Source organism: Elephantulus edwardii, unplaced genomic scaffold, assembly GCF_000299155.1.
Source record: "Elephantulus edwardii isolate Elephantulus edwardi_28Jun2011 unplaced genomic scaffold, EleEdw1.0 scaffold00028, whole genome shotgun sequence".
NCBI lineage: Eukaryota > Metazoa > Chordata > Mammalia > Macroscelidea > Macroscelididae > Elephantulus > Elephantulus edwardii.
In genome coordinates, this window is record NW_006399778.1 from 4619511 (window position 1) to 4641395 (window position 21885).

The 21885-nt window shown below is 40.7% G+C and overlaps 1 protein-coding gene across 2 annotated transcripts in view; it reads right to left on the bottom strand.

The window, feature by feature from the left end:
- Window positions 1–4625: 4625 nt before the first annotated feature.
- The window catches only part of TMEM57 (transmembrane protein 57), a 102570-nt gene continuing 85310 nt past the window's right edge, over window positions 4626–21885 (bottom strand). For both annotated transcript variants that reach the window (XM_006883505.1, XM_006883506.1), the window contains 3 exons: window positions 13100–13220; window positions 9905–10079; window positions 4626–5092 (listed from right to left, as the gene is read on the bottom strand). In XM_006883505.1, coding sequence (XP_006883567.1) covers window positions 4890–5092; window positions 9905–10079; window positions 13100–13220 — 499 coding nt within the window. In that variant the 3' untranslated portion in view covers window positions 4626–4889. The remainder of the gene's footprint in view (window positions 5093–9904; window positions 10080–13099; window positions 13221–21885) is intronic.

Sequence of the window (21885 nt, forward strand, 5' to 3'; positions counted from 1 at the left end):
GAAGCCAAGTTGGAGGCTAGGATTTTGAAGCTTCATCTCACATACTCTGGGCACGTGGCCAAGAGGGACCAATCCTTAGAGAAAGACATCATGCTCTGAAGGGTGGAGGGACAGCGCAGGAGAGGAAGACTCAGATTGAGATGGATTGATACAGTAACTGGGGCAGTGGGAGTAGATGTATCAGAGTCAGTGAGACTGGTTCAGGACAGGGCAGGCTTCAGAGCTAGAGCTATGAGTCACAGGTGACTTGACAGCATGTAACAACTCTCTATACAAATTTGGGAGGCTGGTCTTTATGAAGAAAAATGTGGTATCAGGATTGGAAGAAGCCTCATCAATAACCTGCAGTATGCAGATGACACAACTTTGCTCACTAAAACTGAGGATGACTTAAAGCAGCATCTGCTGCAGAAGATCAAGAACTGCATCTCAACATCAAAAAAACAAAGATCTTCATCACTGGGCCAACAGTATCATGACAAATGGAGATAGGATTTGAGTTGTTCATGTTTTCATCTTGCATGGATCCACAATCAATGTTCTTGGCACCAGCAGTCAGGAAATCAAAAGAAGAGTTGCATTAGAATGATAAAGGGTAACAGTATCAGTTTAGAGACCAAGGTATGCCTGCTCCACGCCTGGTCTTCACAATTGCTTGCTATGCATCTGAGAGCTGGACGACGACTAGGAATGACTGACTAATCGATGTCTTTGAATTGTAGTGCTGGAGTACTGAACATACCACAGGCTGCCAAGAGAATAAACAGGTCTGTCCTAGAGAGTCAAAGCAGGCTGCTTCTTGGCGGCAAGGATTCTGAAGCTCCATCTCACATACTTGGGCACGTAGCCAGGAAGAATTAGGTCCTTGGAGAAAGACATCATGCTTGGAAGGGTACAGCGTCAGTGCAGAAAAGGAAGATCTTGGCTGAGATGGACTGACACAGTGACTATGGCAATGGGGTCAAATGTGTCTGAGACTGAGAAGTTGGCTCAGGACAACAGTGGTCCAGAGCCATTGTTCAAATGGTCTTTGTAAGTCATAGCTGATTCAATGGCACATAACACTACCCGCACATATATACAATCTACACACACACACACACCCAGATTGTGTGCACAGTGTGCAAGGTGTCCTTGATGGACTGCTAAGTGAAAAGGACGCAGCTGAATCAATCAGGTGATCTACAGGAGATGAGGCAGGCAGCTTCTCGCCTCAGAAGTCAATGGAGGGTTGCCAGGAGTTGGAATCACCTTGACAGCAAGTGTGTATCTCACCAGTCCTGCTCCTGTAGAGAACCTAGCCTAAGACAGATAGTTTATATGTTGCTGATGCTCTACATTTTGGTGGAATTTCCACACCAGATGAACTAGAAAGGCAGGCCTGGCAATGTGCTTCCGGAATCAGTGAAAATCAAAGCTCTAGCTCACAGCAGTGTAGTCGGCAGTCAGTCCTCAGGATGGCATAGCACCAAGTACACAATGCATAAGTCCATTGTGCATGGGGTAGCCATGAGTCGAGGCTGACTCGACGGCAGCTGGCAAGCTCCAAGAGAATGCCAATGCTATATCTGCTTCTAAATCAGACCTCTGAGGAGGAGTCATGCTGTCAGACATCACTAGCCCCAGGAACCAGAATTCTTAGCCAAATATCTCTATGCTCACACCAACTCCTTGCTGCCTTTCCAGGCTTCCTTCTACATGGCCTGAGGTAGTCTACACTCTTGAAAGCAGGCAGAGCAATAAGAATATTCTTTCTTAAAGGTAAGGAAACAGTCCTAAAGAGATTATGAGAGGTCAAATTGCCAGTGAGGAAAAAGGTGGGAGCCCATTCCCATTTCCCTGTAAATTGTCTGGAGGGCCTAGAGCAGACCAGGCCCATTAGAGGACCAGGGAGGCTGTGGGCCAGCCTCCCAGGCCTGTAGAGGAGCCACTGTGGTAGTAAACGTCACCAAGTCACACAAAAGGTTTTATTGGCATGTCTCAGAGGCCCTCTAACCTAACCAGGGTTAGCTACTGTACCCACCTGAAAACAGTTTACTAGCTTAACATGACTAAACTGGCCTCGGGATAGGTTCCTGGCTGACGTCTTTGGCTTGCCCTGGTGTGCTGTGCATTTTCTAAGAAGCATTCTGATGGCAGTGGTCAGAACAATGTTCATGCCTCTCAGGTGAGCTGTGCCCTGTGTGAATTAATATAGCTGGGTGAGCATGGGGAAATGAGAAAGGGGAGAAAGGATCAATCCTTCTTGTTCTACAGGGTCTCTTAGAAAGACTATCACAGATAGAATGGACATAAGACAGCTGCTATGTAAAGCTGAGAGATGTCAATAAAGAGAAGGTATTCAACCAGTGAAAACACACTTAGCCCACACAATCTGTAAATATTTAACCATCTGGAATGGCAAACACTGCTTTATGGCATGAGATAAATGATAATGTACTAAGAAGTGGAGCCACTTTACAATGGGCCTAAAATAATGACGACAACCATCAGAGATTTCCTTCGTGGAAAAGGGCATGCCAGTTAAGAACACTGTGGGCAGACACATTCTTTTCAGGGGAGGCAAGAGCACAAGCCAGGGTGTTCCCCCGGGGGAATTCTGCTCATGGTATTAAATGTGGTGTGTCTGCAGGAGACTTACAGGCCAAGACTCAAAAAGTCTATTTGGCAATGAGGCCAGAGGGTGTGTTGCCAAGAGAGCAGAATTTTCCAAAACCGGAGCCAAGACCAATTGTAACAATGGCCAAGAGAAGCAGCTGGCTTCCTCTGAAGATGAAAACAGAAGGAGCCTCTAAAAATAAGGGTGGAAAAGAAAAGTCGTTACTTTGCAGTCCAGGATCTGATACACTTACACACACACACTTATACACACACACACACACACACACACACACACACACACACACGGAAATATGTTTTCAGAATAAAACCAACTTGAGAAAGATCCCTCCAGAGTCCCCTGTGGACCCTCTGTCAGGCAAATTAGCTGTGCAGGGCACCATCACCTGAAGGGGTGGTGGAATGACCAGGGAAAAGGATTGTCAGCAACCAAGTCCCACGAAGAACAATGGACCTGGCTGTGTCCTCCTAAAGGTAAAAAGGCAGAAAACTAGTTTTATCTGCAAGAAAATGTTTATTCTTTTGAACCCCACAAGAGGGAGTAAAAAAAAAAAAAAAAGAATGCAGCCAAGACCAAAATTTTACGAAAGTAAATGTCCCAAAAGGCAGCAAAATGGGGGGAACCTCAACACAAAGTCAGTGACAATTTTCCATGTTTTTGCACAAAGATGAAAAAAAAAAAATAGAAAGGTGACAATTCTGAGTAACACTTTCTTGGTGACAATTACACAAAAGGACTCAAAAATGCAAAATGGCAGCAACATGCACACGTGGCTAGAGCTAGGTTTTTGTTTTATCCCAAAATAAGGTCTGTGATTAAAATGATTCTTTGTAATACTTCTATTTTTTCAACTTGTTTGTCCTATACTTCATTTGCTTTAAATGATATGTTCGTGCCAATTAACAGGAAATTTTAGAAGAACTGTGTCCTTCCAGAATCCATTACAAAGAAGCAAAACCCAGTCTATTTGCTTTTTCAATTTTGCTAATTTCCAAAGAATTCTGATATGCCTGCCCTCTCTGAGCTCCTGCCCCGCCTGCCTGGATTCTGAAACACTTCCAGAAGTAGCAGGTGCAGACACTTTTCCAGTGATGGTATAATACAATTTGAAACAGAAATCTTTGTGCAGAGTTTTGATCTAAAAACTTTCAAACAACCAACCAACCCCCACTTAAAAAAAAATCCCTCCTTGGCACAATGGCTGAAAAAACAGCTTTCTCTCAATCATCAAACATAAGACGATGGAAAGGAGAGAACATAGTTAAATAAAATAATTAAATTAAAAATTAAAAAAAATATATCTTTCACTAGAACCACGGCTTTTATTTAGCCATTAGCCCAGTCTCTCATAACCAAACACTGCCCGGCTTCCCCTCCCAAGGTGCTCTACTCCACACAATTACAGAACACCATGATGCTTCCTATTAAAAGTAACAGAGAAGATGTAACCTCGGTGGTAACAAACAGCCCAGCTAGCTACCCACCCTGGGACAGCAGGAGCTTGATACAGACAGAAGATAGATGATGGCAAAGGGGGAAAAACAGTTTAAAATGATCAAGTTTCCTCTTGAAATGTCTTTTCCCAAGGCACTGTGAACAAGACTGCTGCTGGCAATTTTCGAGAACTAAACACACCAATGGGAATATAAATATTTCAAACACAAGCCCTGTTATATTATCACAGGTCGTATCATCATTTAAGTCTCTTCTCTCAGCTTAAATGATGTTCCTTGAATTAGTTTGGTCCTTGGAGGGGTAATCAATTTTTGTTTTCTCTAGCATCAATAATCACTTTCTTTAATGCAGCTAGAACATCAATGCTGTGTTAAGATTATTTAACCCTTTTACTCTAAAAAGAAATGTTTTCACGAATGCATGTGAATCCAATGTGGATATTTTGCCTGCTTATTTGAATCAAAGAAAAATTAAGGGCTGACAAGCAAAAACTCTTTTTTTTTCCCTTCAAGAGGAAACCATGTAAGAATACATAAAAGGCAAAAGTGGCTACTTGAAATCCAAGAATGGTTTTAATGTGTTGGCCGAGAAAAATAAACTGCAAAGTTCTGTGAGGTCTTCTAAAAATTTACAAGAAAAACTGATGGGCAGTTCTAATTGGACTTGGATGGTCTCTCCCCACCCCACTTTTAAAAAATGACAACGTATATAGTCCCACAAAATACAATATAAACTTTTTTTATCTTGACTGCCAGAGACGCTCCTTTGTGATGCCTTCTGGTAACCAAATGGTTGGGTAAAACACAGCTGGCCTTCATTTCTTCAGGGGCTGGTAAACAGAGGCATTGGGATCAAGTCCAGAGGGGCTGGTTTCCACAAATTTGGAAGAGTAATGGGGGGAAACAGGGCTGAGGGGGCTGGTGGCAGCACTGTATGTTATGCTGGGCATGACGGCCATGACTTCGGCTATCTTCTGTTTTAGGTCCTTGATTTCCTGGTCTTTCTGAAGGATTTGTCCTGAAAGATCAAAAATCCATTGTTAGTGAGGAGAGCAAGCTCACCCAACATAGTGGCCCCTTGGGACAACCTGGGGGGCCTCGGTGAATGCCAACAGCTCCAGTCTGCAGGATTCTAAAGTTAGGGAAGCTATTCCCGAAAAGGGCCGGAATTACGAATTTTAGGCCTTGCAGGCCACATACTTACTACCTTTGTTGTTAAGAGTTTTTCCCCAACTACAGGAAAATGTCAAAACTATCCTTACATTCTTAACTCACAGATAGCACAAGGACAGCGGTAAGCAAAATCTGGCCTGTGGGCTCTGTACTTAATTGACTACTTTTTTTGAGGTGAAAAATTATTCCATCCAGGTGTGCCTACAGCAAAGAGCCATGTTTTAAGCATGGCATTCACTCATCACAGCCTCATAGTGGTGCTGATTTTGAATTGTGATTCTACCTCATGAACTGGATTTCTTTTTCCTCTGAGTCAGTCCAAGGAATATAGTACAAACAACATCTCACAATCAGTAAGAGAGGAGGCTCTCTCATGGGAAACAGAAGAAACGCTAAAATTGCTGCCCTGGGGTTCTCTGTGACCCAGACCACTTGACTGCCCTGATGGAGGAAGTCTCAGCTGAGCCACCCCGTCTGCACTTGAAAGGTAATGTTAACATTATCTCATTTAGCTTCACAGAGCACTCTTTCTTCCTCACTCCACTTCAGTTTCTGGATCTAACCAGCTCTGGCCTACCTAGGGGCCATTTCCCTTTCTGTGCATTTCTTGTTTGTTTCTAATTCCTCAGCAAAGCTTTCTGTGGTCTTTCTATCCTAGAATCTCTCCTCTTTCTAGACTAAATGTCCTTCCTGTTACTTCTTTGTAACAGTGACAATAATGACCATCAGGCTTTGTGCATGCTAGACACTAGTCCAAGTATGTCCTACACCACTAGCTCATCTGATTTCTCACAACTCAACAAATAATTGTTCAGTGAATGAAGCACACATCATTATCTCTGATTTGAAAACGAGAAAGCTGAGGCCTTACATGTTATGTGTCCTTCCCAAAGTCATTAAGTGGTAGAGGCAAGATTTGAATGCAGGACCACTTTGTTCTAAAATACATACAATTTTCATCAGGCTGCACAAAAAGCAATTCTCAGTTGTAGGGTTCTAGAAATGTAAATGCTCTACAAAAGCTTGCGTTTGAGTCATACTCATTTCGAAAATGCTCATGGGTCTACTGAAGACAGTGACACATTTGAAATGTAAAAGAATTTGGGCATTCCTTAAAGAAGATGGAGCAGAGATCAAAGTTATTTTGGAACCAAGATGAATAACATGATATATAAAATAGAAGGAGAAAAGCAACAAGGGGTTTGATTTAAATTACAAAGTTCAGTTTCTTACTAGACTATTCTGCACCTGAGGCAGGGGGGAGGTGGTGGAGGGCAGTGGTGAGAGCAGTGGACCATCCCTTTCTTGTTTCCTTTACGTTCCCTAAGCTTTAAATAAGCATCGAACACTCTCTTTCACTTTTAACAAAACAACACTCAGATGACTAAAATACCTATTGGCATCTTGTGTTGGAAGACATTACAACTTTCTCCATGTATATTTACATTTCATTCCTATTAATCAGTAATATGAAACGATTTTCAGAGTTTTCAAAGGGACAGTCTCTTTGCTTGTCACTTAAGTAGGATTCTTGGACTGACAGTGAGGCACAGCTGTGCTGGGAAGCTTATCTCCCCTGGCTACTCTGAGACCTGAGGCTACTAAGTCCCGGGGTGGGGTGGAGTAGGGTGGGGGGCTGTATCCTTCAGGTTTGTAAGCCTAAGTGAAAGGAACGAAGCAGGAGGGTGACTCCCGCCTCAGGAAGCAGCTAGCCAGGCAGGCTTTCAAGTAACCAGACAAGGTCAGAAGTTCAGCTTCAATGCAGGACTCCCTTGGGTCTTCTTAAGGGTCTCTCATAGCAAAGTGACTCAATTCTCAGCCCCCTTTTCTATTCTTGCAGCACTTAAGTTGCCCCAGCTGGTATGACAATTTCACTAGGGCCCAACAACCTCCAAATCTCACCCCTCACACCCAGAAATTCTGACCTCTCGCTGGTGGCTTAGTGAGTAAGGAGTTGCACAGTCAATCCAAAGGCACATGTTCAAGTCTACCAGTCGCTCTGTGAGAGAAAGATGGGCAACCTCCTCTCACACAATTTATAGCATTTGAAAACCTGCTAGAGAATCAGCTATGAGTCGGTTTCAACTCGAGGATAAGTAACAACAACTGGGGTTTGAGCCTCATGTTCTGCTGACTAATAGCCATCTCTCACCTGCGTGTCTGGGAAGCACCTCCTAATCAAACCGTTCAAACCAACTCATGCTCTCTTCTTGGCCCCTAAGCCTGCCCTGCTCTTCCTGCTTGTTCCAGTCATGTTACCTTCACAGCTCTCTCAGGCACCTCTATGCTCCTCAACACATCTGTCTGGTCCATTATTCTCCTCTGCACTCAACAACCTTTTGGATAAAAGACAGTTAACAACTTCCTAAATGGCCTCTCTGCTCCTACTCAATTTCACCTTTCAAATACATTTTTCACTCTGCTATTGCTACTGGAAGGAGATCATGCTCTTCTCCCCAAAAATCTTGGAAATATATCGTATGAATTCATTCACGTTTTCCTTTCTTGATCTTCTTCCACGTGTCCCAGCAGAGGTCACTGCTCACCTAGACATTCCTAAAACCTTCTTTGCATGCTCTTCTCCACTCTCAGAATTCACCCATGAATTTACAGCCCATACACTGCCCCTTTCTTCACAAAGCCATCCCGGATCTTTCCTCTGGCCTTTCAAAGCCCTTCTGCTTGGCCTACCCTACAGTATCAAGAACACACAAATATGTCTCCAAAGAAGTATAGCCAGAGCGCTCCTTAGAAACAAGGACGAGACATCAGCTCACAGACTGGGTATGTTAACAGGAGGGACCAGAGGAGGACTTCATATTTTGAATAGTGAAGGGTCAGTGAAAAAGAAGATTTTCAATGAGATGAACGAACATAGTGACTGCAACAACAGGATTTAACACAGCAGAGATTGTGATGATGGCAGCTGAACAGGTAGGGTTCATTCTGATGTACACAGAGCCACTGGAAGTTGGACTAATTCAAAAGCACCACCACCACCACCACTTTCACATTTGTGAAAATGTGGTCACAAGGTTGACAAAGTAAAAACTATTTTCATAACAATACTAAGACATTGTCGGCTTGCTTAAATTTTTTTACAAGTCTAAGTGGAGTTTTCCAGAAATTACATGACCCGTGATACCACAATCAATCAAATGTAGAAGCAGAGATAAGAAGTAAACTGCTTTCTAGTAAGCTAGACATTAAAGAGATTTTCTAAATGTAAAACAATGCCCTATAATTTTTAATTTCTAACAGAAAAATACTAATAGAGTAGACCAGTGATTAGGGAGTTGCAATGCCAACCCAAAGGTGGGTGGTTTGAATTCACCAGCTGTTGCACAGAAGAAAGATGGACAGTCTCCTTTCATGTGACTTACAGCCTCTGAAAACCCACTGGACGGTCAGCTATGAGCCAGTTTCAACTCAACAGTAATGTGTGACTTTAACAGATTTTTTAAAAACCTCTTTGGGGTCCTCAATAATTTAAAATTTATCTTGGGGCTCCCAAGATAAGTAAGATAGTGCACCAATTCCCTTATGAATAAAATACATCTCGTTCATCTCTGCCTCCCTTAGCTCCTAGTACAATGCTTTGCCCAGATGAAGTGTAAATGCTCTGTATCTGCTGAATATTCATTCTTTTTCTTTCTCCAAATCACTTGTTTGAAAATTTTTTCAGTAATTTATTAGTGACCAAACAGGGCTAATAATAATTTCCTGGACAAGTTCCACAGTTCTGGGGAGTGAAGAAGTCAAGTCACACCTTTCTTCAGAATCTTTCCAAATCTCTCCATGTCACTCAGCGTCAAGTCCAAAGTCCTCTCCTAGAACTCCTGCTACTTCTGATGCCAGGGATTTGTGGACATATGCAGGCTGCAGCCCCAAAGGCCCCATATACAACCTCTCTGGCTACTGTGAATGCTTCTACCTTACCCATTACTGTGTCATTTTCTGCTTCCTCCACCCGAAGGACTTTCCCCATACATTTATATGGCTTAATTACTCTCTTGAGTTTCTGCTCAAATACTACCTAAACAGTGACCCTATACACACACGTCATCACTTGCTTTCTTTTCCTCACTGCACCTACTGCTACTCAGCCTATTAAAGATAGACCTGTTCACTCCTCCAGTCAAGCAGAGACAGGTGCAGCCCTAGCCTTCTTGCCCTTGTCCTTGCATCCCTTGTTTCAATGCCTGTCTGTCCTCCAACTCCCACATGGCACTTCTTCACTGTGCTAACTCATTTTCATCACTTGAGACTCAGCTTGCACATCAGAGGTCCTGAGACAGGTCTAACTTCACAGCCTTGTCTAGTCCCTGCCTCTGGTTCGCATAGGCTTGGTACCTTCTGACAATACAGCACCATTTGAGGGCTGTGCCCCTGCATTTCCTCAACAACACTAAGCTCCCTGAGCAAAGAAACTCATACTCTTTTCTGTATACCCTACATTTAATATGTTCTCATTTCAAAGTGGGTTTGCAAAATGAATTAAAATGATGATTCCTAGATTTCAGTGTTGAGCACTTACCAAAACCACTTGAGAAAACGGAAAAGCCCTTTGGGTCAGAGCTCTAAGTGGTATGTTCTCTGTGTGCCTCCCTGTCCATTCACAGTCACACCATCTCACTTGGGGCTGTTCTTCTCTTACCTTGGGCAATCTCCAGCTGTCGCTTTGCATCCCCGAGTGCAGAGAACAGGTCCAGCTTGATTCTAGTCTCTGCACTTAGGCTGTTCTCCAGATGCTGTGTTTTATCTTGCATAGCTGAGAGGGCTGACATCAGTACCTCAGTGTCTTTCTCATTTTCTTTATACTTCCGAAGCTCCTATCAAAAGCATCAAAACAGCGACGTGAGGAGACAGTCGTGGCTCTGATGCTTGCACATTAGCCTGAGATCACGAACTAAACTCCACTGTTGACTTAAGGACCCTGGTGGGGTAGTGCCTAATATGTCCAGCTGCCTAGCCAAAGGTCAGCAGTTTGAATTCAATAATGGCTTCATGACTGAAAACCAGGCACTTCTTCCCATAAAGATTTCCAGCCCCAGAAACCCAACAGAGGGTCACTATGAGTCAGAATTGAGTCAGTGATAGTGGGACTGACTTAGGGAACCTTGGTGATGATGTATGACATGACTGCTAACTCTAAGGATGATGGTTCAAATTTACCAGTTTCTTTGCAAGAGCAAAATAGAAGTATCTTCCCACTGCCATTTACAGACTTGGAAACCTCGCAGAAGATCACTACTGAAGGGAATCAGCTCAACATCAGTGGCTCTGGTTTTGGTTATTACTGCTCTGGTCACTAGAATACAGCATCCTGGTGTTTTGTGGATTAAGACCTCTCCACTTAACAGCAGATACAAAGTTTATCGTGATATTCACATGCAAAAACATTTGAGGAGGAAATGATCTATACTGGGCATGGTGTACACAGCAACGCAGCCTACCTCAGAACCACAAGAATGCTTTCCGTGCTAGCATCGTAGCTGTGATATAGTCCAGTTTGTTAAAACCCTCCTCTCTACCCTCTCTACAAACACTGAAAACTACAAAATGTTATTCTGACCAGACATAATGTAGAAGAGGCCCACGAAATCAACTGGCAGCCCATAAATCAATACACAGATAATTTGGAAAAAGAAAGTTTTAAGAGGAAAAATGTAAACATTACAGATAATATACAGATAATACAGAGAGGCTCACAGAAAAACAATCATCCTAATCCCCAAATCCAAATACTACTGAAAAATTTTATCTATTTCCTTTTAGTCTTTTTAATATGGATATGTGCCTTTTAGCATATCTGAAATTACACAATGTGTACAATTTTGTATACAATTTTCAAATTACTTCTATCATTGTAATGATTTTTCTCAAAGTATAATGGTTAATGGCTACATATTCCTGCATGTATGTAGCAATCATTTATGAAAGAATCTCTCTGTGAAGACTGTCTAATTCTGCACTTAGATATGACTTGATGAACAACTTTCTTTGAACATCAATTATTAATCAATCACATCTTAAAATATTTACCACAGACTAGATTCCTAAGGTGTACCTATTCAGACCACAGTCTTTTCAATCTCTTGTTATATATCTGAGAGCTGGACAATGATTAATGATGACAGAAGAAATATTGATGCCTGTGAACAATGGTGCTGGAGGAGAATACTAAATATCACACTGACTGCCAAAGAACAGATGTTTCTCAGAGAAGGTGAAGCCAGAATGCTCCTTGGAGGCAAGGATGGTAGTGCTTCCTCTTGCATACACTGAGCATGTTACTAGGAGAGGTTACTCCCTGGAGAAGGACATCATGGTTGGAAAGGTGAAGGGACAATGAAGTAGAGGAATATCTTCAACCAGGTGGATTGACAGTGACTGCAGCAATGGGCTCAAGTGTCTTATATTGTGACAAGAGTCCTAAAAGGGTGGCTTTTAAAAAAATTTGAAAATGGCTTGTCAATATACATCAAAGATCCTTTAAAAGCGCATGACCTTTTCCAGTAGATTATACTTCCATCAGGAATAAATAAGGCCTATTGCATCATTTATCAAGGTGAATGTTATTTAAAGGCATCTTCACTAATATCAAAGGAAAAGAATAACACCTGATTTTACTATGCTAAAATGACTGATAAGATGAGAAAAATACCTTTTCATCAGTCACGTGTATTTCTTCTGTGAATTATGTGTTCATGTTATTGAGTTATGTATACACTGAGAATAAGGTATCTGCTGCACAATCTTTGGTTGTATCCTCTGAAATTCATTATGCTTCCCTCTTTGGAATTTTTTCCATCATTTTATGTAAAAAAAAGTATTTTCCTGCTCTAAGATCAAATAAATTCAACTGTGCTTACACTTGTCTTCTTTTTAAAATTTTTGTCTTTTCTGTTTTCAACTCTTCATCTGACTTTCCTTTTGTGTATAGTCTGATATGAGTGCCTAGTTTTAGATTCTTCTTTTCAGTTACCTGGCTATCTCAAAGCCTTTTCCAATGACTCCTGGCTTTTCCATCTATTTTTGATGCTGCCTTCACTATATGCGTTAGACTTTATTTCTAAATCATCTATTCCACTGCACTGATCTACCAGTGCATATATTTACCAGTCCCATCAAAATCCGGCTGCTCCTGAGTCAATCTGACTCACAGTGACCTGAGCCTGCAAGCACATCTGCTTCTCAGAGTTCCCCAGGCCGTAAATCTTTCTAGAAGCACAGCACCCCATCTTTACCCAACAGAATGACTGGGGAGTTCAAACTTTCAGACTTATTTTTAGCTATCAATTGCTTAACTATTAGATCTCCTGAGTTCCATTTACTAGTTCTACCACCTTATAATATATGGCACTGGTTTTAAATATATCCGTGAAGAGCCAATGCCAAGTTCTGGGTTAAAGTAAACAAACCCAAAAGAAGTACTCCCCCCACTGCACTGATACCATTCCTCACTAAGCACTGCTCAGAACCACCCGCTAGGGGCAACTCCTGGCCATGGATCAATCAAGGAGGTTAGGGCCAAGAAGAGATATGCAAATGCTGAAGGACGCTGAACTGGTCCACTTAACCTGAAAATATGGTAGTCATCTGCAGTAAGTCTGATGCTGGTAAATAAAATGTATCAAGGCGTTGTCAACATCTGGTTATACAGAATAGGCCTTAAAACGAGTTGGAAAAGATTAAAGTTTTAAATATTTTTTCCACACAGAGCTTTTCAGGTGCAATGGGATTTGAAATGTATCATCCTCACATGCAGCACAGAGAAGAAAACTAGTAACAGGAGAAATTTTTAAAAGAGAAGTCCTTTGCCTGCTGGCTCCTGCTGCCCCCACATTACCTGAACTTTGAGTTCTAGTTCTCTGATCTGGTCTTCTTTCACCTTCATGTCCATTGTTAGCTTCTTGCCTTCTGCTTCTAGTTCTCTGATCCGATTCCGTAAGGTTTCGGTACACTCTCCCCTTTGGGAAAAAAAAAATAAATAAAAGGACTTAAAAGACTACATAAACTACAACTGACTCTCTTGTGGGTTTTCAGAGACACTACACTGCATGGGAGAAAAATGTCCACCTTTCTCCTGTACAGCAGCTGGTGGATTCAAACCCCACACCTTTGCATTGGCAGTGCATTCCTTACTACTAAGCCATTAGAGCTCCCTTAAAAGAGTATACATGTTCTCAAGATTGTGGAGCTTATATTACGTTTATGCTTGGTTTTGGATTTTAATTCAATCTGTCTGTTCTTTGCTTTATGTTTAATTCAATAATGACCTTAAAAAACTATTACTTATTGAATATCCAATATGAGCTAGGAACCAAGCTAAGTACTTTTACCTACACTAGTTCATTCAGTCTTTATAACAAATTTATAGGGTAGGGTGTACTATACCATTTTCCAGACAAGAAAATTAAGGTGAGATAGATACAGTACTAGTACCAGGTCACCTAGCTTGTAGATTTGCCAAGGTTGGCCAGCTTCCCAAGTCAGCAAGCTTTCCACCCAGCCAAGTGATTTAAGGCAATGAACACAAGGCTGGGCAGAACATATGCTGACCCAACATATGCTGTCTCCAGCAGGGGGCAGTGAGTGAAAACTTTCTGCCCTACTTTAGAGCAGTGGAGATCATAAAGATGGTGCAGAATAAGGCAAAGTTCAGTTGTTCTAGGGTTCCTATGATTCAGAGTTGACTTGACGGCATCTAACAACAAAATTTTCGAGAGATTATGCATTGGTCACTAAGTCACCACAAGCCTGAAGCTAAAAGTGGATTTGGGGTCGGGGGCAGAATAAACAGCATTAGGCAGCTTCTCAGAGATAGAGCAAGGAGAGCTGAAGATGATGGTGATGACCAGTCCAAAGCAGTTACAAGGTTTAGGACACAAAAAGCAAGCTTGGTGTGGAAAGCAGGTATCCTCGGCCTACCAAAAACGGAAATCCAGGGTGACCCGTAGTGCCTGTGATTTACTTAACAATAAGACAACCTCTACATGTGATGGAGAACAAGAACCATTCAAAGACAAGACGAAACAAATACGCTTAACTAGAATCCAAAGCAGCCAAGTGCAGGCACAGAAAGTAACTTAATGACTTTCTGGTATGAGAGACATTAAATAATAATAGTTAAGGGCACACTATTCCCTTTTCAGTGGATTTTTAAGTTGTTGCTAGGTACCATCAAGTTGAGTAGGACTCATAGTGACCCTGACCCTAGGAACAGAAGATCTGTACTCTGTCCTATCCTGTGCCATCCTCATCATCTCTGACATACTTGACTCCATTGTTTTTAAGTTTATTATTAATTTCAGTAAAAATTTAGAGACTTTGGATTTCCATTCATTCATTGTTGCACTTTTCTCCCCTCCCAACCCTCCCCCACCCCAGTACACTACCCTCTTGGAAAAGTAAAAGAAAAATTCTTTCATTGTTTTACAAACCCTCCCCCAGATCCACTCCACCATGCAGCCTTCCTCTAGACTCCTGTCATGACAAAAACACCTAATCACATATCCCTTTTAAACAGTTTCTCCCTCATCTGTTTCAATGCAATATACATTATTGAACCCATCTTTCTCAGTCTCTCCCCAAACCCGATGTCAGTCCTGTTTTACAACAGTGGCACCATGCAGTATTTGTCCTTTTGTGACTGAGATACTTCACTCAGCATAATGTCCTCCAGAGTCACCCATTTTGAATAATATTGCATGAGTTCCTTTTTTTCGATGCAGCATAGTATTCCATTGTGTGACTATATCACAGCTTCTCTATCCATTCGTTTGCTGATGGGCACTTACGTTGTTTCCAACTCCTTGCTACTGTGAACAAAGCTGTGATAAACATGGGTGTGTATATATCTGCTTGGATGTCAGTTATGGTGTCTTTGGGGTATATTCCCAGTAGTGGAATTGCTAGATCAAATGGTATCTCTATTTGCAACTTTTTGAGACAGCGCCATACCACCTTCCACAGTGGTTGCACCTTGACTCCATTGTTACAGTCACTGTGTCAATCCATCTCATTGAGAGGCTTCCTCTCTTTCTCGGACACCCCACCTTTCCGGGCATGATGTCTTTCCAAGGAATAGCACCTCCTAATAGGCTCCAAGTATGCGAGATGAAGTTTCTCCTCCTTGCCTCCAAGGAGCACTCCAGTTGTACCTTCTCCCAAGACATAGTTGTTCGTTCTTTTCACAGTCCATGGACTAGTCTCCAACACCACAACTCAAATAAACTGATTCTCTGTCATTTTATTCACTGTCCAACGCTCAGATGCATAACAAGTAATTTTTTAGGCCATGGTTTGGATCAGACACACCTTAAGTCTATAAACTGACATAATTTCATAGTTCCTTAGCACTTTAGAGACACTCCGGACAGCAGATTTTGCCAAAGCATTATGCCTTTGAATTTCGTTTTCTTTTTTACTTCAAATAATTTTATTTAATTCCAGATGGTAAAGAGTTCTGGGCATAACAAAGAATAAAGAGCAGATTCTGACAGTATTTTAGACTGTGTTTACTTTGACTGCACAGCTAAGTATGGAATGGCTGAGTGAGGACTGAAGAGATGGCCCATCACATGGTTTCTTTTTCTTCCCTGCTCTACAAAAGTTTATTCTTAAATGTACAAAAGGATCCAAGACAACACTTCATTTTAACTACTTACACATGGCAACACATATTGTAGCAGAGAATCTAGATGTTTTTAAAAGGAACAGAAGTAAGGTTCATCATTGCCTCAGTGTTTTTTTGTTGTTTTTTTTTTGCCACATGTCTTTTTATTATTAAACTAGCTTTTTACAAAATTCAAATACATTATTTTTCAGACCACACTTCCAGTTTCCCTCCCCCCTATCAAATTGTACAACCCCATGATTAATTTCCCCTCTCCTTGCACATCTTCACCCCTCTGCTGCCACTGCCCCTCCCTCCCATGGATCCTCATACTCACTCTACAATAATGGTTTTATACAATATTTGTCCTTGTGGGACTGAGTTAGTTCACTCAGCATAATGCTCTGCAGTTCCTCCCAAGTTAGGTAATAATTTACAAAATCATTGCTCCTGCATGCTTCGTAGTATTCCATTGTTTCAATGCACCATAATTTCTCAATCCAATCAACTGTAGTTGGACATCTGGGCTGTTTCCAAGTTCCTGCAATGGTGAATAACACTGCTATGAACAATGGTGTACAAATCTCCATCTGAGCCTCAGTTACCATTTTCTCAGGGTATATTCCAAGCAGTGGAATAGCTGGGTCATATAGAATTTCTAAGTTTAGGTTTTTGAGAAGCGCCAAACTGCTTTCCAGAATGGCTGTACCATTTTACAATCCCAACAAAAATGTATGAGTTCCTATCTTGCCATATCCTCTCCAACGTTTATTACTTGCTGTCCTGCTAAACTTTGCCACTGTTACTGGAGTGAGATGGTATCTCATTGTGGTTTTGATTTGCATCTCTCTTATTGCTCCAATGATCTGGGGCATTTTTTCACGTGTCTGTTGGCCATTTAAATATCTTCTTCTGTGAAGATTTTTTCCATGTCTTTTGCCCATTTTGTAATTGGGTTATCAGTCTTTTTTCTTGTGGAGGCCCAGGAGTATTCTGTAAACTTTCATTAGAAGACTCCTGTCTGAGATGACATTACCAAATGTTTGTTTCCAATCGGTAGGTGTTTTTTTGCTGTTTTTTTTTTCCGTACTGGAAAAAGTTTTTCATGCGCACAAAGATTTAATCTTTATAAAGTCCCATTCATCAATTTTATCCTCTTCAGATGGTGCATTTCTTGCTATTATTTGGCAGTCTCTTTATACCATGGACTAGGACTTCTAAGCTTAATCTCAATTTGTCTCTTATGAACTTTATGGTTTTGGGCTTTACCCTCAGGTCTATGATGTACCTTGAGTTGATTTTTGTTTATGGTGTGAGATGTGGATCCTGATTCAGCTTTCTGCAGGTGAAAGTCCAGTTTTGCGAGAACCATTTGTTGAGGACACATTTCTTAATTCCACTCGTAGTCAGGGGACCTTTGCCTGTGGTCTTCACCTTTAGCTCCTCAAGCTTCTTCTGTTTCCATTTTTATTTCTTGACAGTCTTATCTTTCCTTGATCTGCTTCTTGGACGGTTTCAGGAGCTTCTTCTTGCCATCTTTGTGGCCAGACCTGCCACTGAAAAAAAAAAAGACATCTTTTGATTTCTTGACTGTTGGTACACAGGGTGTGGATTGTGAATCCAAGCAAAATGTAATTGCTGACAACCTCAATCTTTTTTCCATTTACTATGATACTACCTATTGGCCTCATTGGTGAGGGTTTCGGTCTTCTTGATGTTGAGATGTAATCCACATTGAACAATATAGTCTTTCATCTTCTGCAACAAGTTTTTCAAGTCCTCCTCACTTCTAGCAAGCAAGGTTGTGCCAGCTAAATGATGCAGGTTATTGATGAATTTTCCATCAATCCTGATGCCACATTCTTCTTCATAAAGTCCAGCTTCTTGAATGATTTTCTCAACATACAGATTAAGTAGGTAGGAAGAAAGAATATAGCCCTAAAGCACACGTTTTTAAATTTTAAGCCCTGCAATCTTTCCTTGCTCCATTTTCACAACAGCTTCTTAGTCTAGGTACAGGTTTCACATGAATATAATGAAGTGTTCTGAGATTCCCATTCTTCTCAATGTCTGCCATAATTTGTTCTGATTCACATAGTCAATTGTCTTTGTATAGTCAATAAAACACAAGCAGATAACATTCATATGTGTATAATGTATCTGTTACTATAACTAATATTCAGTTATAACTAATAACTACTATTTGCTATTATAATATTCAAATATATGCACCAACAATTAAAGCCAAAGATGAGGAAATTGAGGAATTCTATCAACTTCTGCCATCTGAAATTGACTGAACACACAATCAAGATGCATTAATAATAATGATTGGTGATTAGAATGCAAAAGTTGGAAACAAAGAGGAATAAGTGGTAATCAGAAATTACAACGCAGGAGTCAGTAATGAGGCTGGAGTGTGAATGACTGAATCTTGATTTATTCATTGCAAATACCTTTTTAAAAAAACACAAACAGAAACTATGCACAGGGACTTCACCTGCTGAACTACATGTGTGGAAAGAACAGATGGAACAGCTCATTATCAGCAGCCAAAATCAGGCCAGGCACTGATTATGGAAAAGAACATCAACTACTCATGTGCAAGGTCAAACTGAAGCTGAAGAAAATAAAAATATATCCACAAGAACCTAAATAGGCTTCCATAGGAGTCAATCCAACTGGAATTTTAAAACCATCTCAAGAATCAGTTTGAAGCTGAATACAGAGATTCTATATTACCCCACTATTCCACTGCTAGGAATTCACCCCAAGGAAAATAGAATTAAGACACAAACAGAGAATCTGTACACCTATGTCCATAGCAGCATTATTCACGGTAGTAAGAAAATGAAAACAGCCCAAATACCCATCAAGCTGCACTGAAGGCACTGGATGGGGGAAAAAACAATGAGTGGATTGAGAAACTGTGGTCCATTCACAAATTGGAATACTGTGCAGCACTAATGAGCAATAATTTTGTAAAGTACTATACCACATGGGAGAGTCTAAAGAGCATTATCCTGAGTGAACTAATTCAGTCTCCTAAAAACAGAAGGCTAACTACTAAGATGTGTATAAAGTCCAAAAGGGGAAGGGGAAGAGGCAAGAGGGTGAAAAAATGGGAAGGGAAAGAAATCATTAAGATAACAGAGTTTGGTGGGCAGATGAAGGGCGTGTGTGAAGGAACAGGAAAGAGCCAATGGGGTCCTAAAAAGATGGGGCAATGGTAGGTATAGATCAACAGTGCAGTCACACAACAGTGCAACTGATTTTACAAAACAAAATGTATATGAATGATTATCTGAAACACAATGTGAATGAAGGAAGGTATGAAGCACAATGTACATAAATGAAAAACAGTGTGTACAACTTCTATATGCAAATCAATATAAAATAAAATATATACAGGGGAAAAAAATAATAGGTTTGAGCCACTGACCACTAATGATTGAAGACCATATGAGCAGTGGGATGAAATCAAGGACATCATCCAAGAAGAGAGCAAAAGGTCATTCCAGAGAGGGGAGAAAGAAAAGGTCAAAATGAATGTCAGAAGAGACTCTGAAAATTCCACTAGACTGTTAAGAGGCCAAAACAAAGTGAAGAGATGCTGAAGTAAAGAGATGAATGAAAGATTTCAAAGAGCAGCTATAGAGGACAGAGCAAGAGCTGGAATTGGAAAATAAAAACAGAAGAACTCATTCAGCAAAGCTGAAAAAAACCAGAAAAAAAAAATAAATAAATTCAAGCCTCGAGCTGTAATACTAAAGGACACTAACGGAAAAATTCTTTTTATATTCTTTTTTTAAAATTTATTATTAATTTCAATGAAAATTTAGAGACTTTGCATTTCCATTCATTCATTGTTGCACTCTTCTCCCCTCCCAACCCTTCCCCCTAGTACACTACACTACCCTCTTGGAAAAGTAAAACAAAAATTCTTTCATTGTTTTACAATCCCTCCCCCCAGGTCCACTCCACTATACAGCCTTCGCTCTGGACTCCTGTCATGACAAAAATAAGGGCAAAATCTTAAATGATCCAGGATGTATCAAAAGAAGATTGAGGGAAATAGCATATGATCAAAAAACAATGGTTCAAGACGTACTGAAGACAATGCCGAAAAAAATAAGGCCCTAGGAATTGACAGAATACCAACTGGGCGTGCTCACTATTTGTGCCAGGAAATTTGGAAGACAGTGACCTGGCCAACTGACTGGAAGAGATTCATATTTATTCCCATTTTCAAGAAAGGTGATCCAAAAGAATGTGGAAATTATCAAATAATAAATATCACATGCAAGTAAAATACTGCTGAGTATTAACCAAAACCATCTAGAATAGTATATACTACAGAGAACTACCTGAAGTTCAATGTGGATTCAGAAGAGGTCATGGCACCCAAGATATCACTGCTAATGTCAGATGGATCTTGGCTGAACAGAGACAATTACCAGAAAAATGTCTATTTATATTTTACTAATTATGCAAAGGCATTTACTGTGTGGATTATAACATGATCTTTAAAAGAGCAGGTGCTATTAAGATAACACAGGACAAAGCAGGTAACAGTACAGGAAAATTGCTTGTGAGTGTGTTTTACTTGGAAAAGAATAAGATCCTACATAAGCAAAATTCTTCTGAAAAATAAAAAGTATCACTCCCCCAGATCTTAAAACCTAATACACAGCTATAGTAATCAAAACTCATGGTACCGATACAAAGACAGTTAACAAAGATTAATGAAATATAATCTAGAGCCCAGAATTTAACTCTTATACCAATGGTCAAGTGACATTCAATAAACAAAGAAAACCTATTACATGGGGAAATGGAGAAACGATAGTCTCCTGCAGAAAATGGAAATAACATCTACATCACACTCCATACTCAAAAACCAATTCAAAGTGATCAGAGACCCGGAAGTAAAACTAAAACTCATAAAGATTGGGGGTGGGGGAGAACGAATTTAGAAGCCCTAGTCTATGGCAATAATGGAACAGTAATGTCAGTCTGAGGACTAAGGGGAGCTTGATTCAGACCATGGTCTTTTCAGTCACTTGCTATGCATCTGAGAGCCGGACAATGGATAAGACTGACAGAAGAATAATTGATGCCTTTTAACTGTGGTTCTGGAGATGAGCACTGAATATCTCATGTATTGCAAAGTAAGAAGCATGTATGTCTTGGAGAAAGTGCAGCCAGAGTGTTCCTTGGAGGCAAAGATGATTGAGAAATCATCACGTCATATACTTTGAGCATGTTGCTAGGAGAGGCTATTCTTTGGAGAGGGACATCACGCTTGGAAAGAAAGGTAGAGGGATGGCCAAGGAGAGGAAGATCCTCAACCAGGTGGATTGACATTGTGACTGCAGCAATGGGTTCGAGTGTGTCAGAGATTGTGAGGAAGACACAGGATAGGACAGGGGTCAGATATGTTGTTCATAGGTTCAGTATGAGTCATACTTGATGGCATGTAACAACAACATATGGCATGAGTAGGCTTGCAAACAGCAAAAATACAGAACCAGGTGAGGCTAAAATTGATAAATAAGACCTACTAAAAATCAAATCCCTGTGTACATCAAGAACTTTTCCCAAAAGAGTAAAAAGAAAGCCCACAGATTGGGGAAAAATATTAGGCAAAAACGTTTTAGACAAGGGACTCATAACTAAAATACCACTGGAGAGTCGGCTATGAGTCAATTCTAACTCAACTGTACACAACAACAACAGAATACTACTGCATCTCCACAAGAAAAAGACCTAACTTAAAAAGAAAATAACACAACACATTCTAATTACAAAATGGACATAGGACATAAAGAGACTTCACCAAGGAAGATTTTAGGATATCCAAAAAAACCACAAAGAAATGTTCAAAATCTCTAGCCACCAGAGAGACGCGAATCAAACCAATAATGATACACCATCTCACTCCAGTAGCCAACAACAGTGGTTGGACAGGACAGCAAACAATAAATGTTGGTGAGGATGAGGGAATCGGGGGGGGG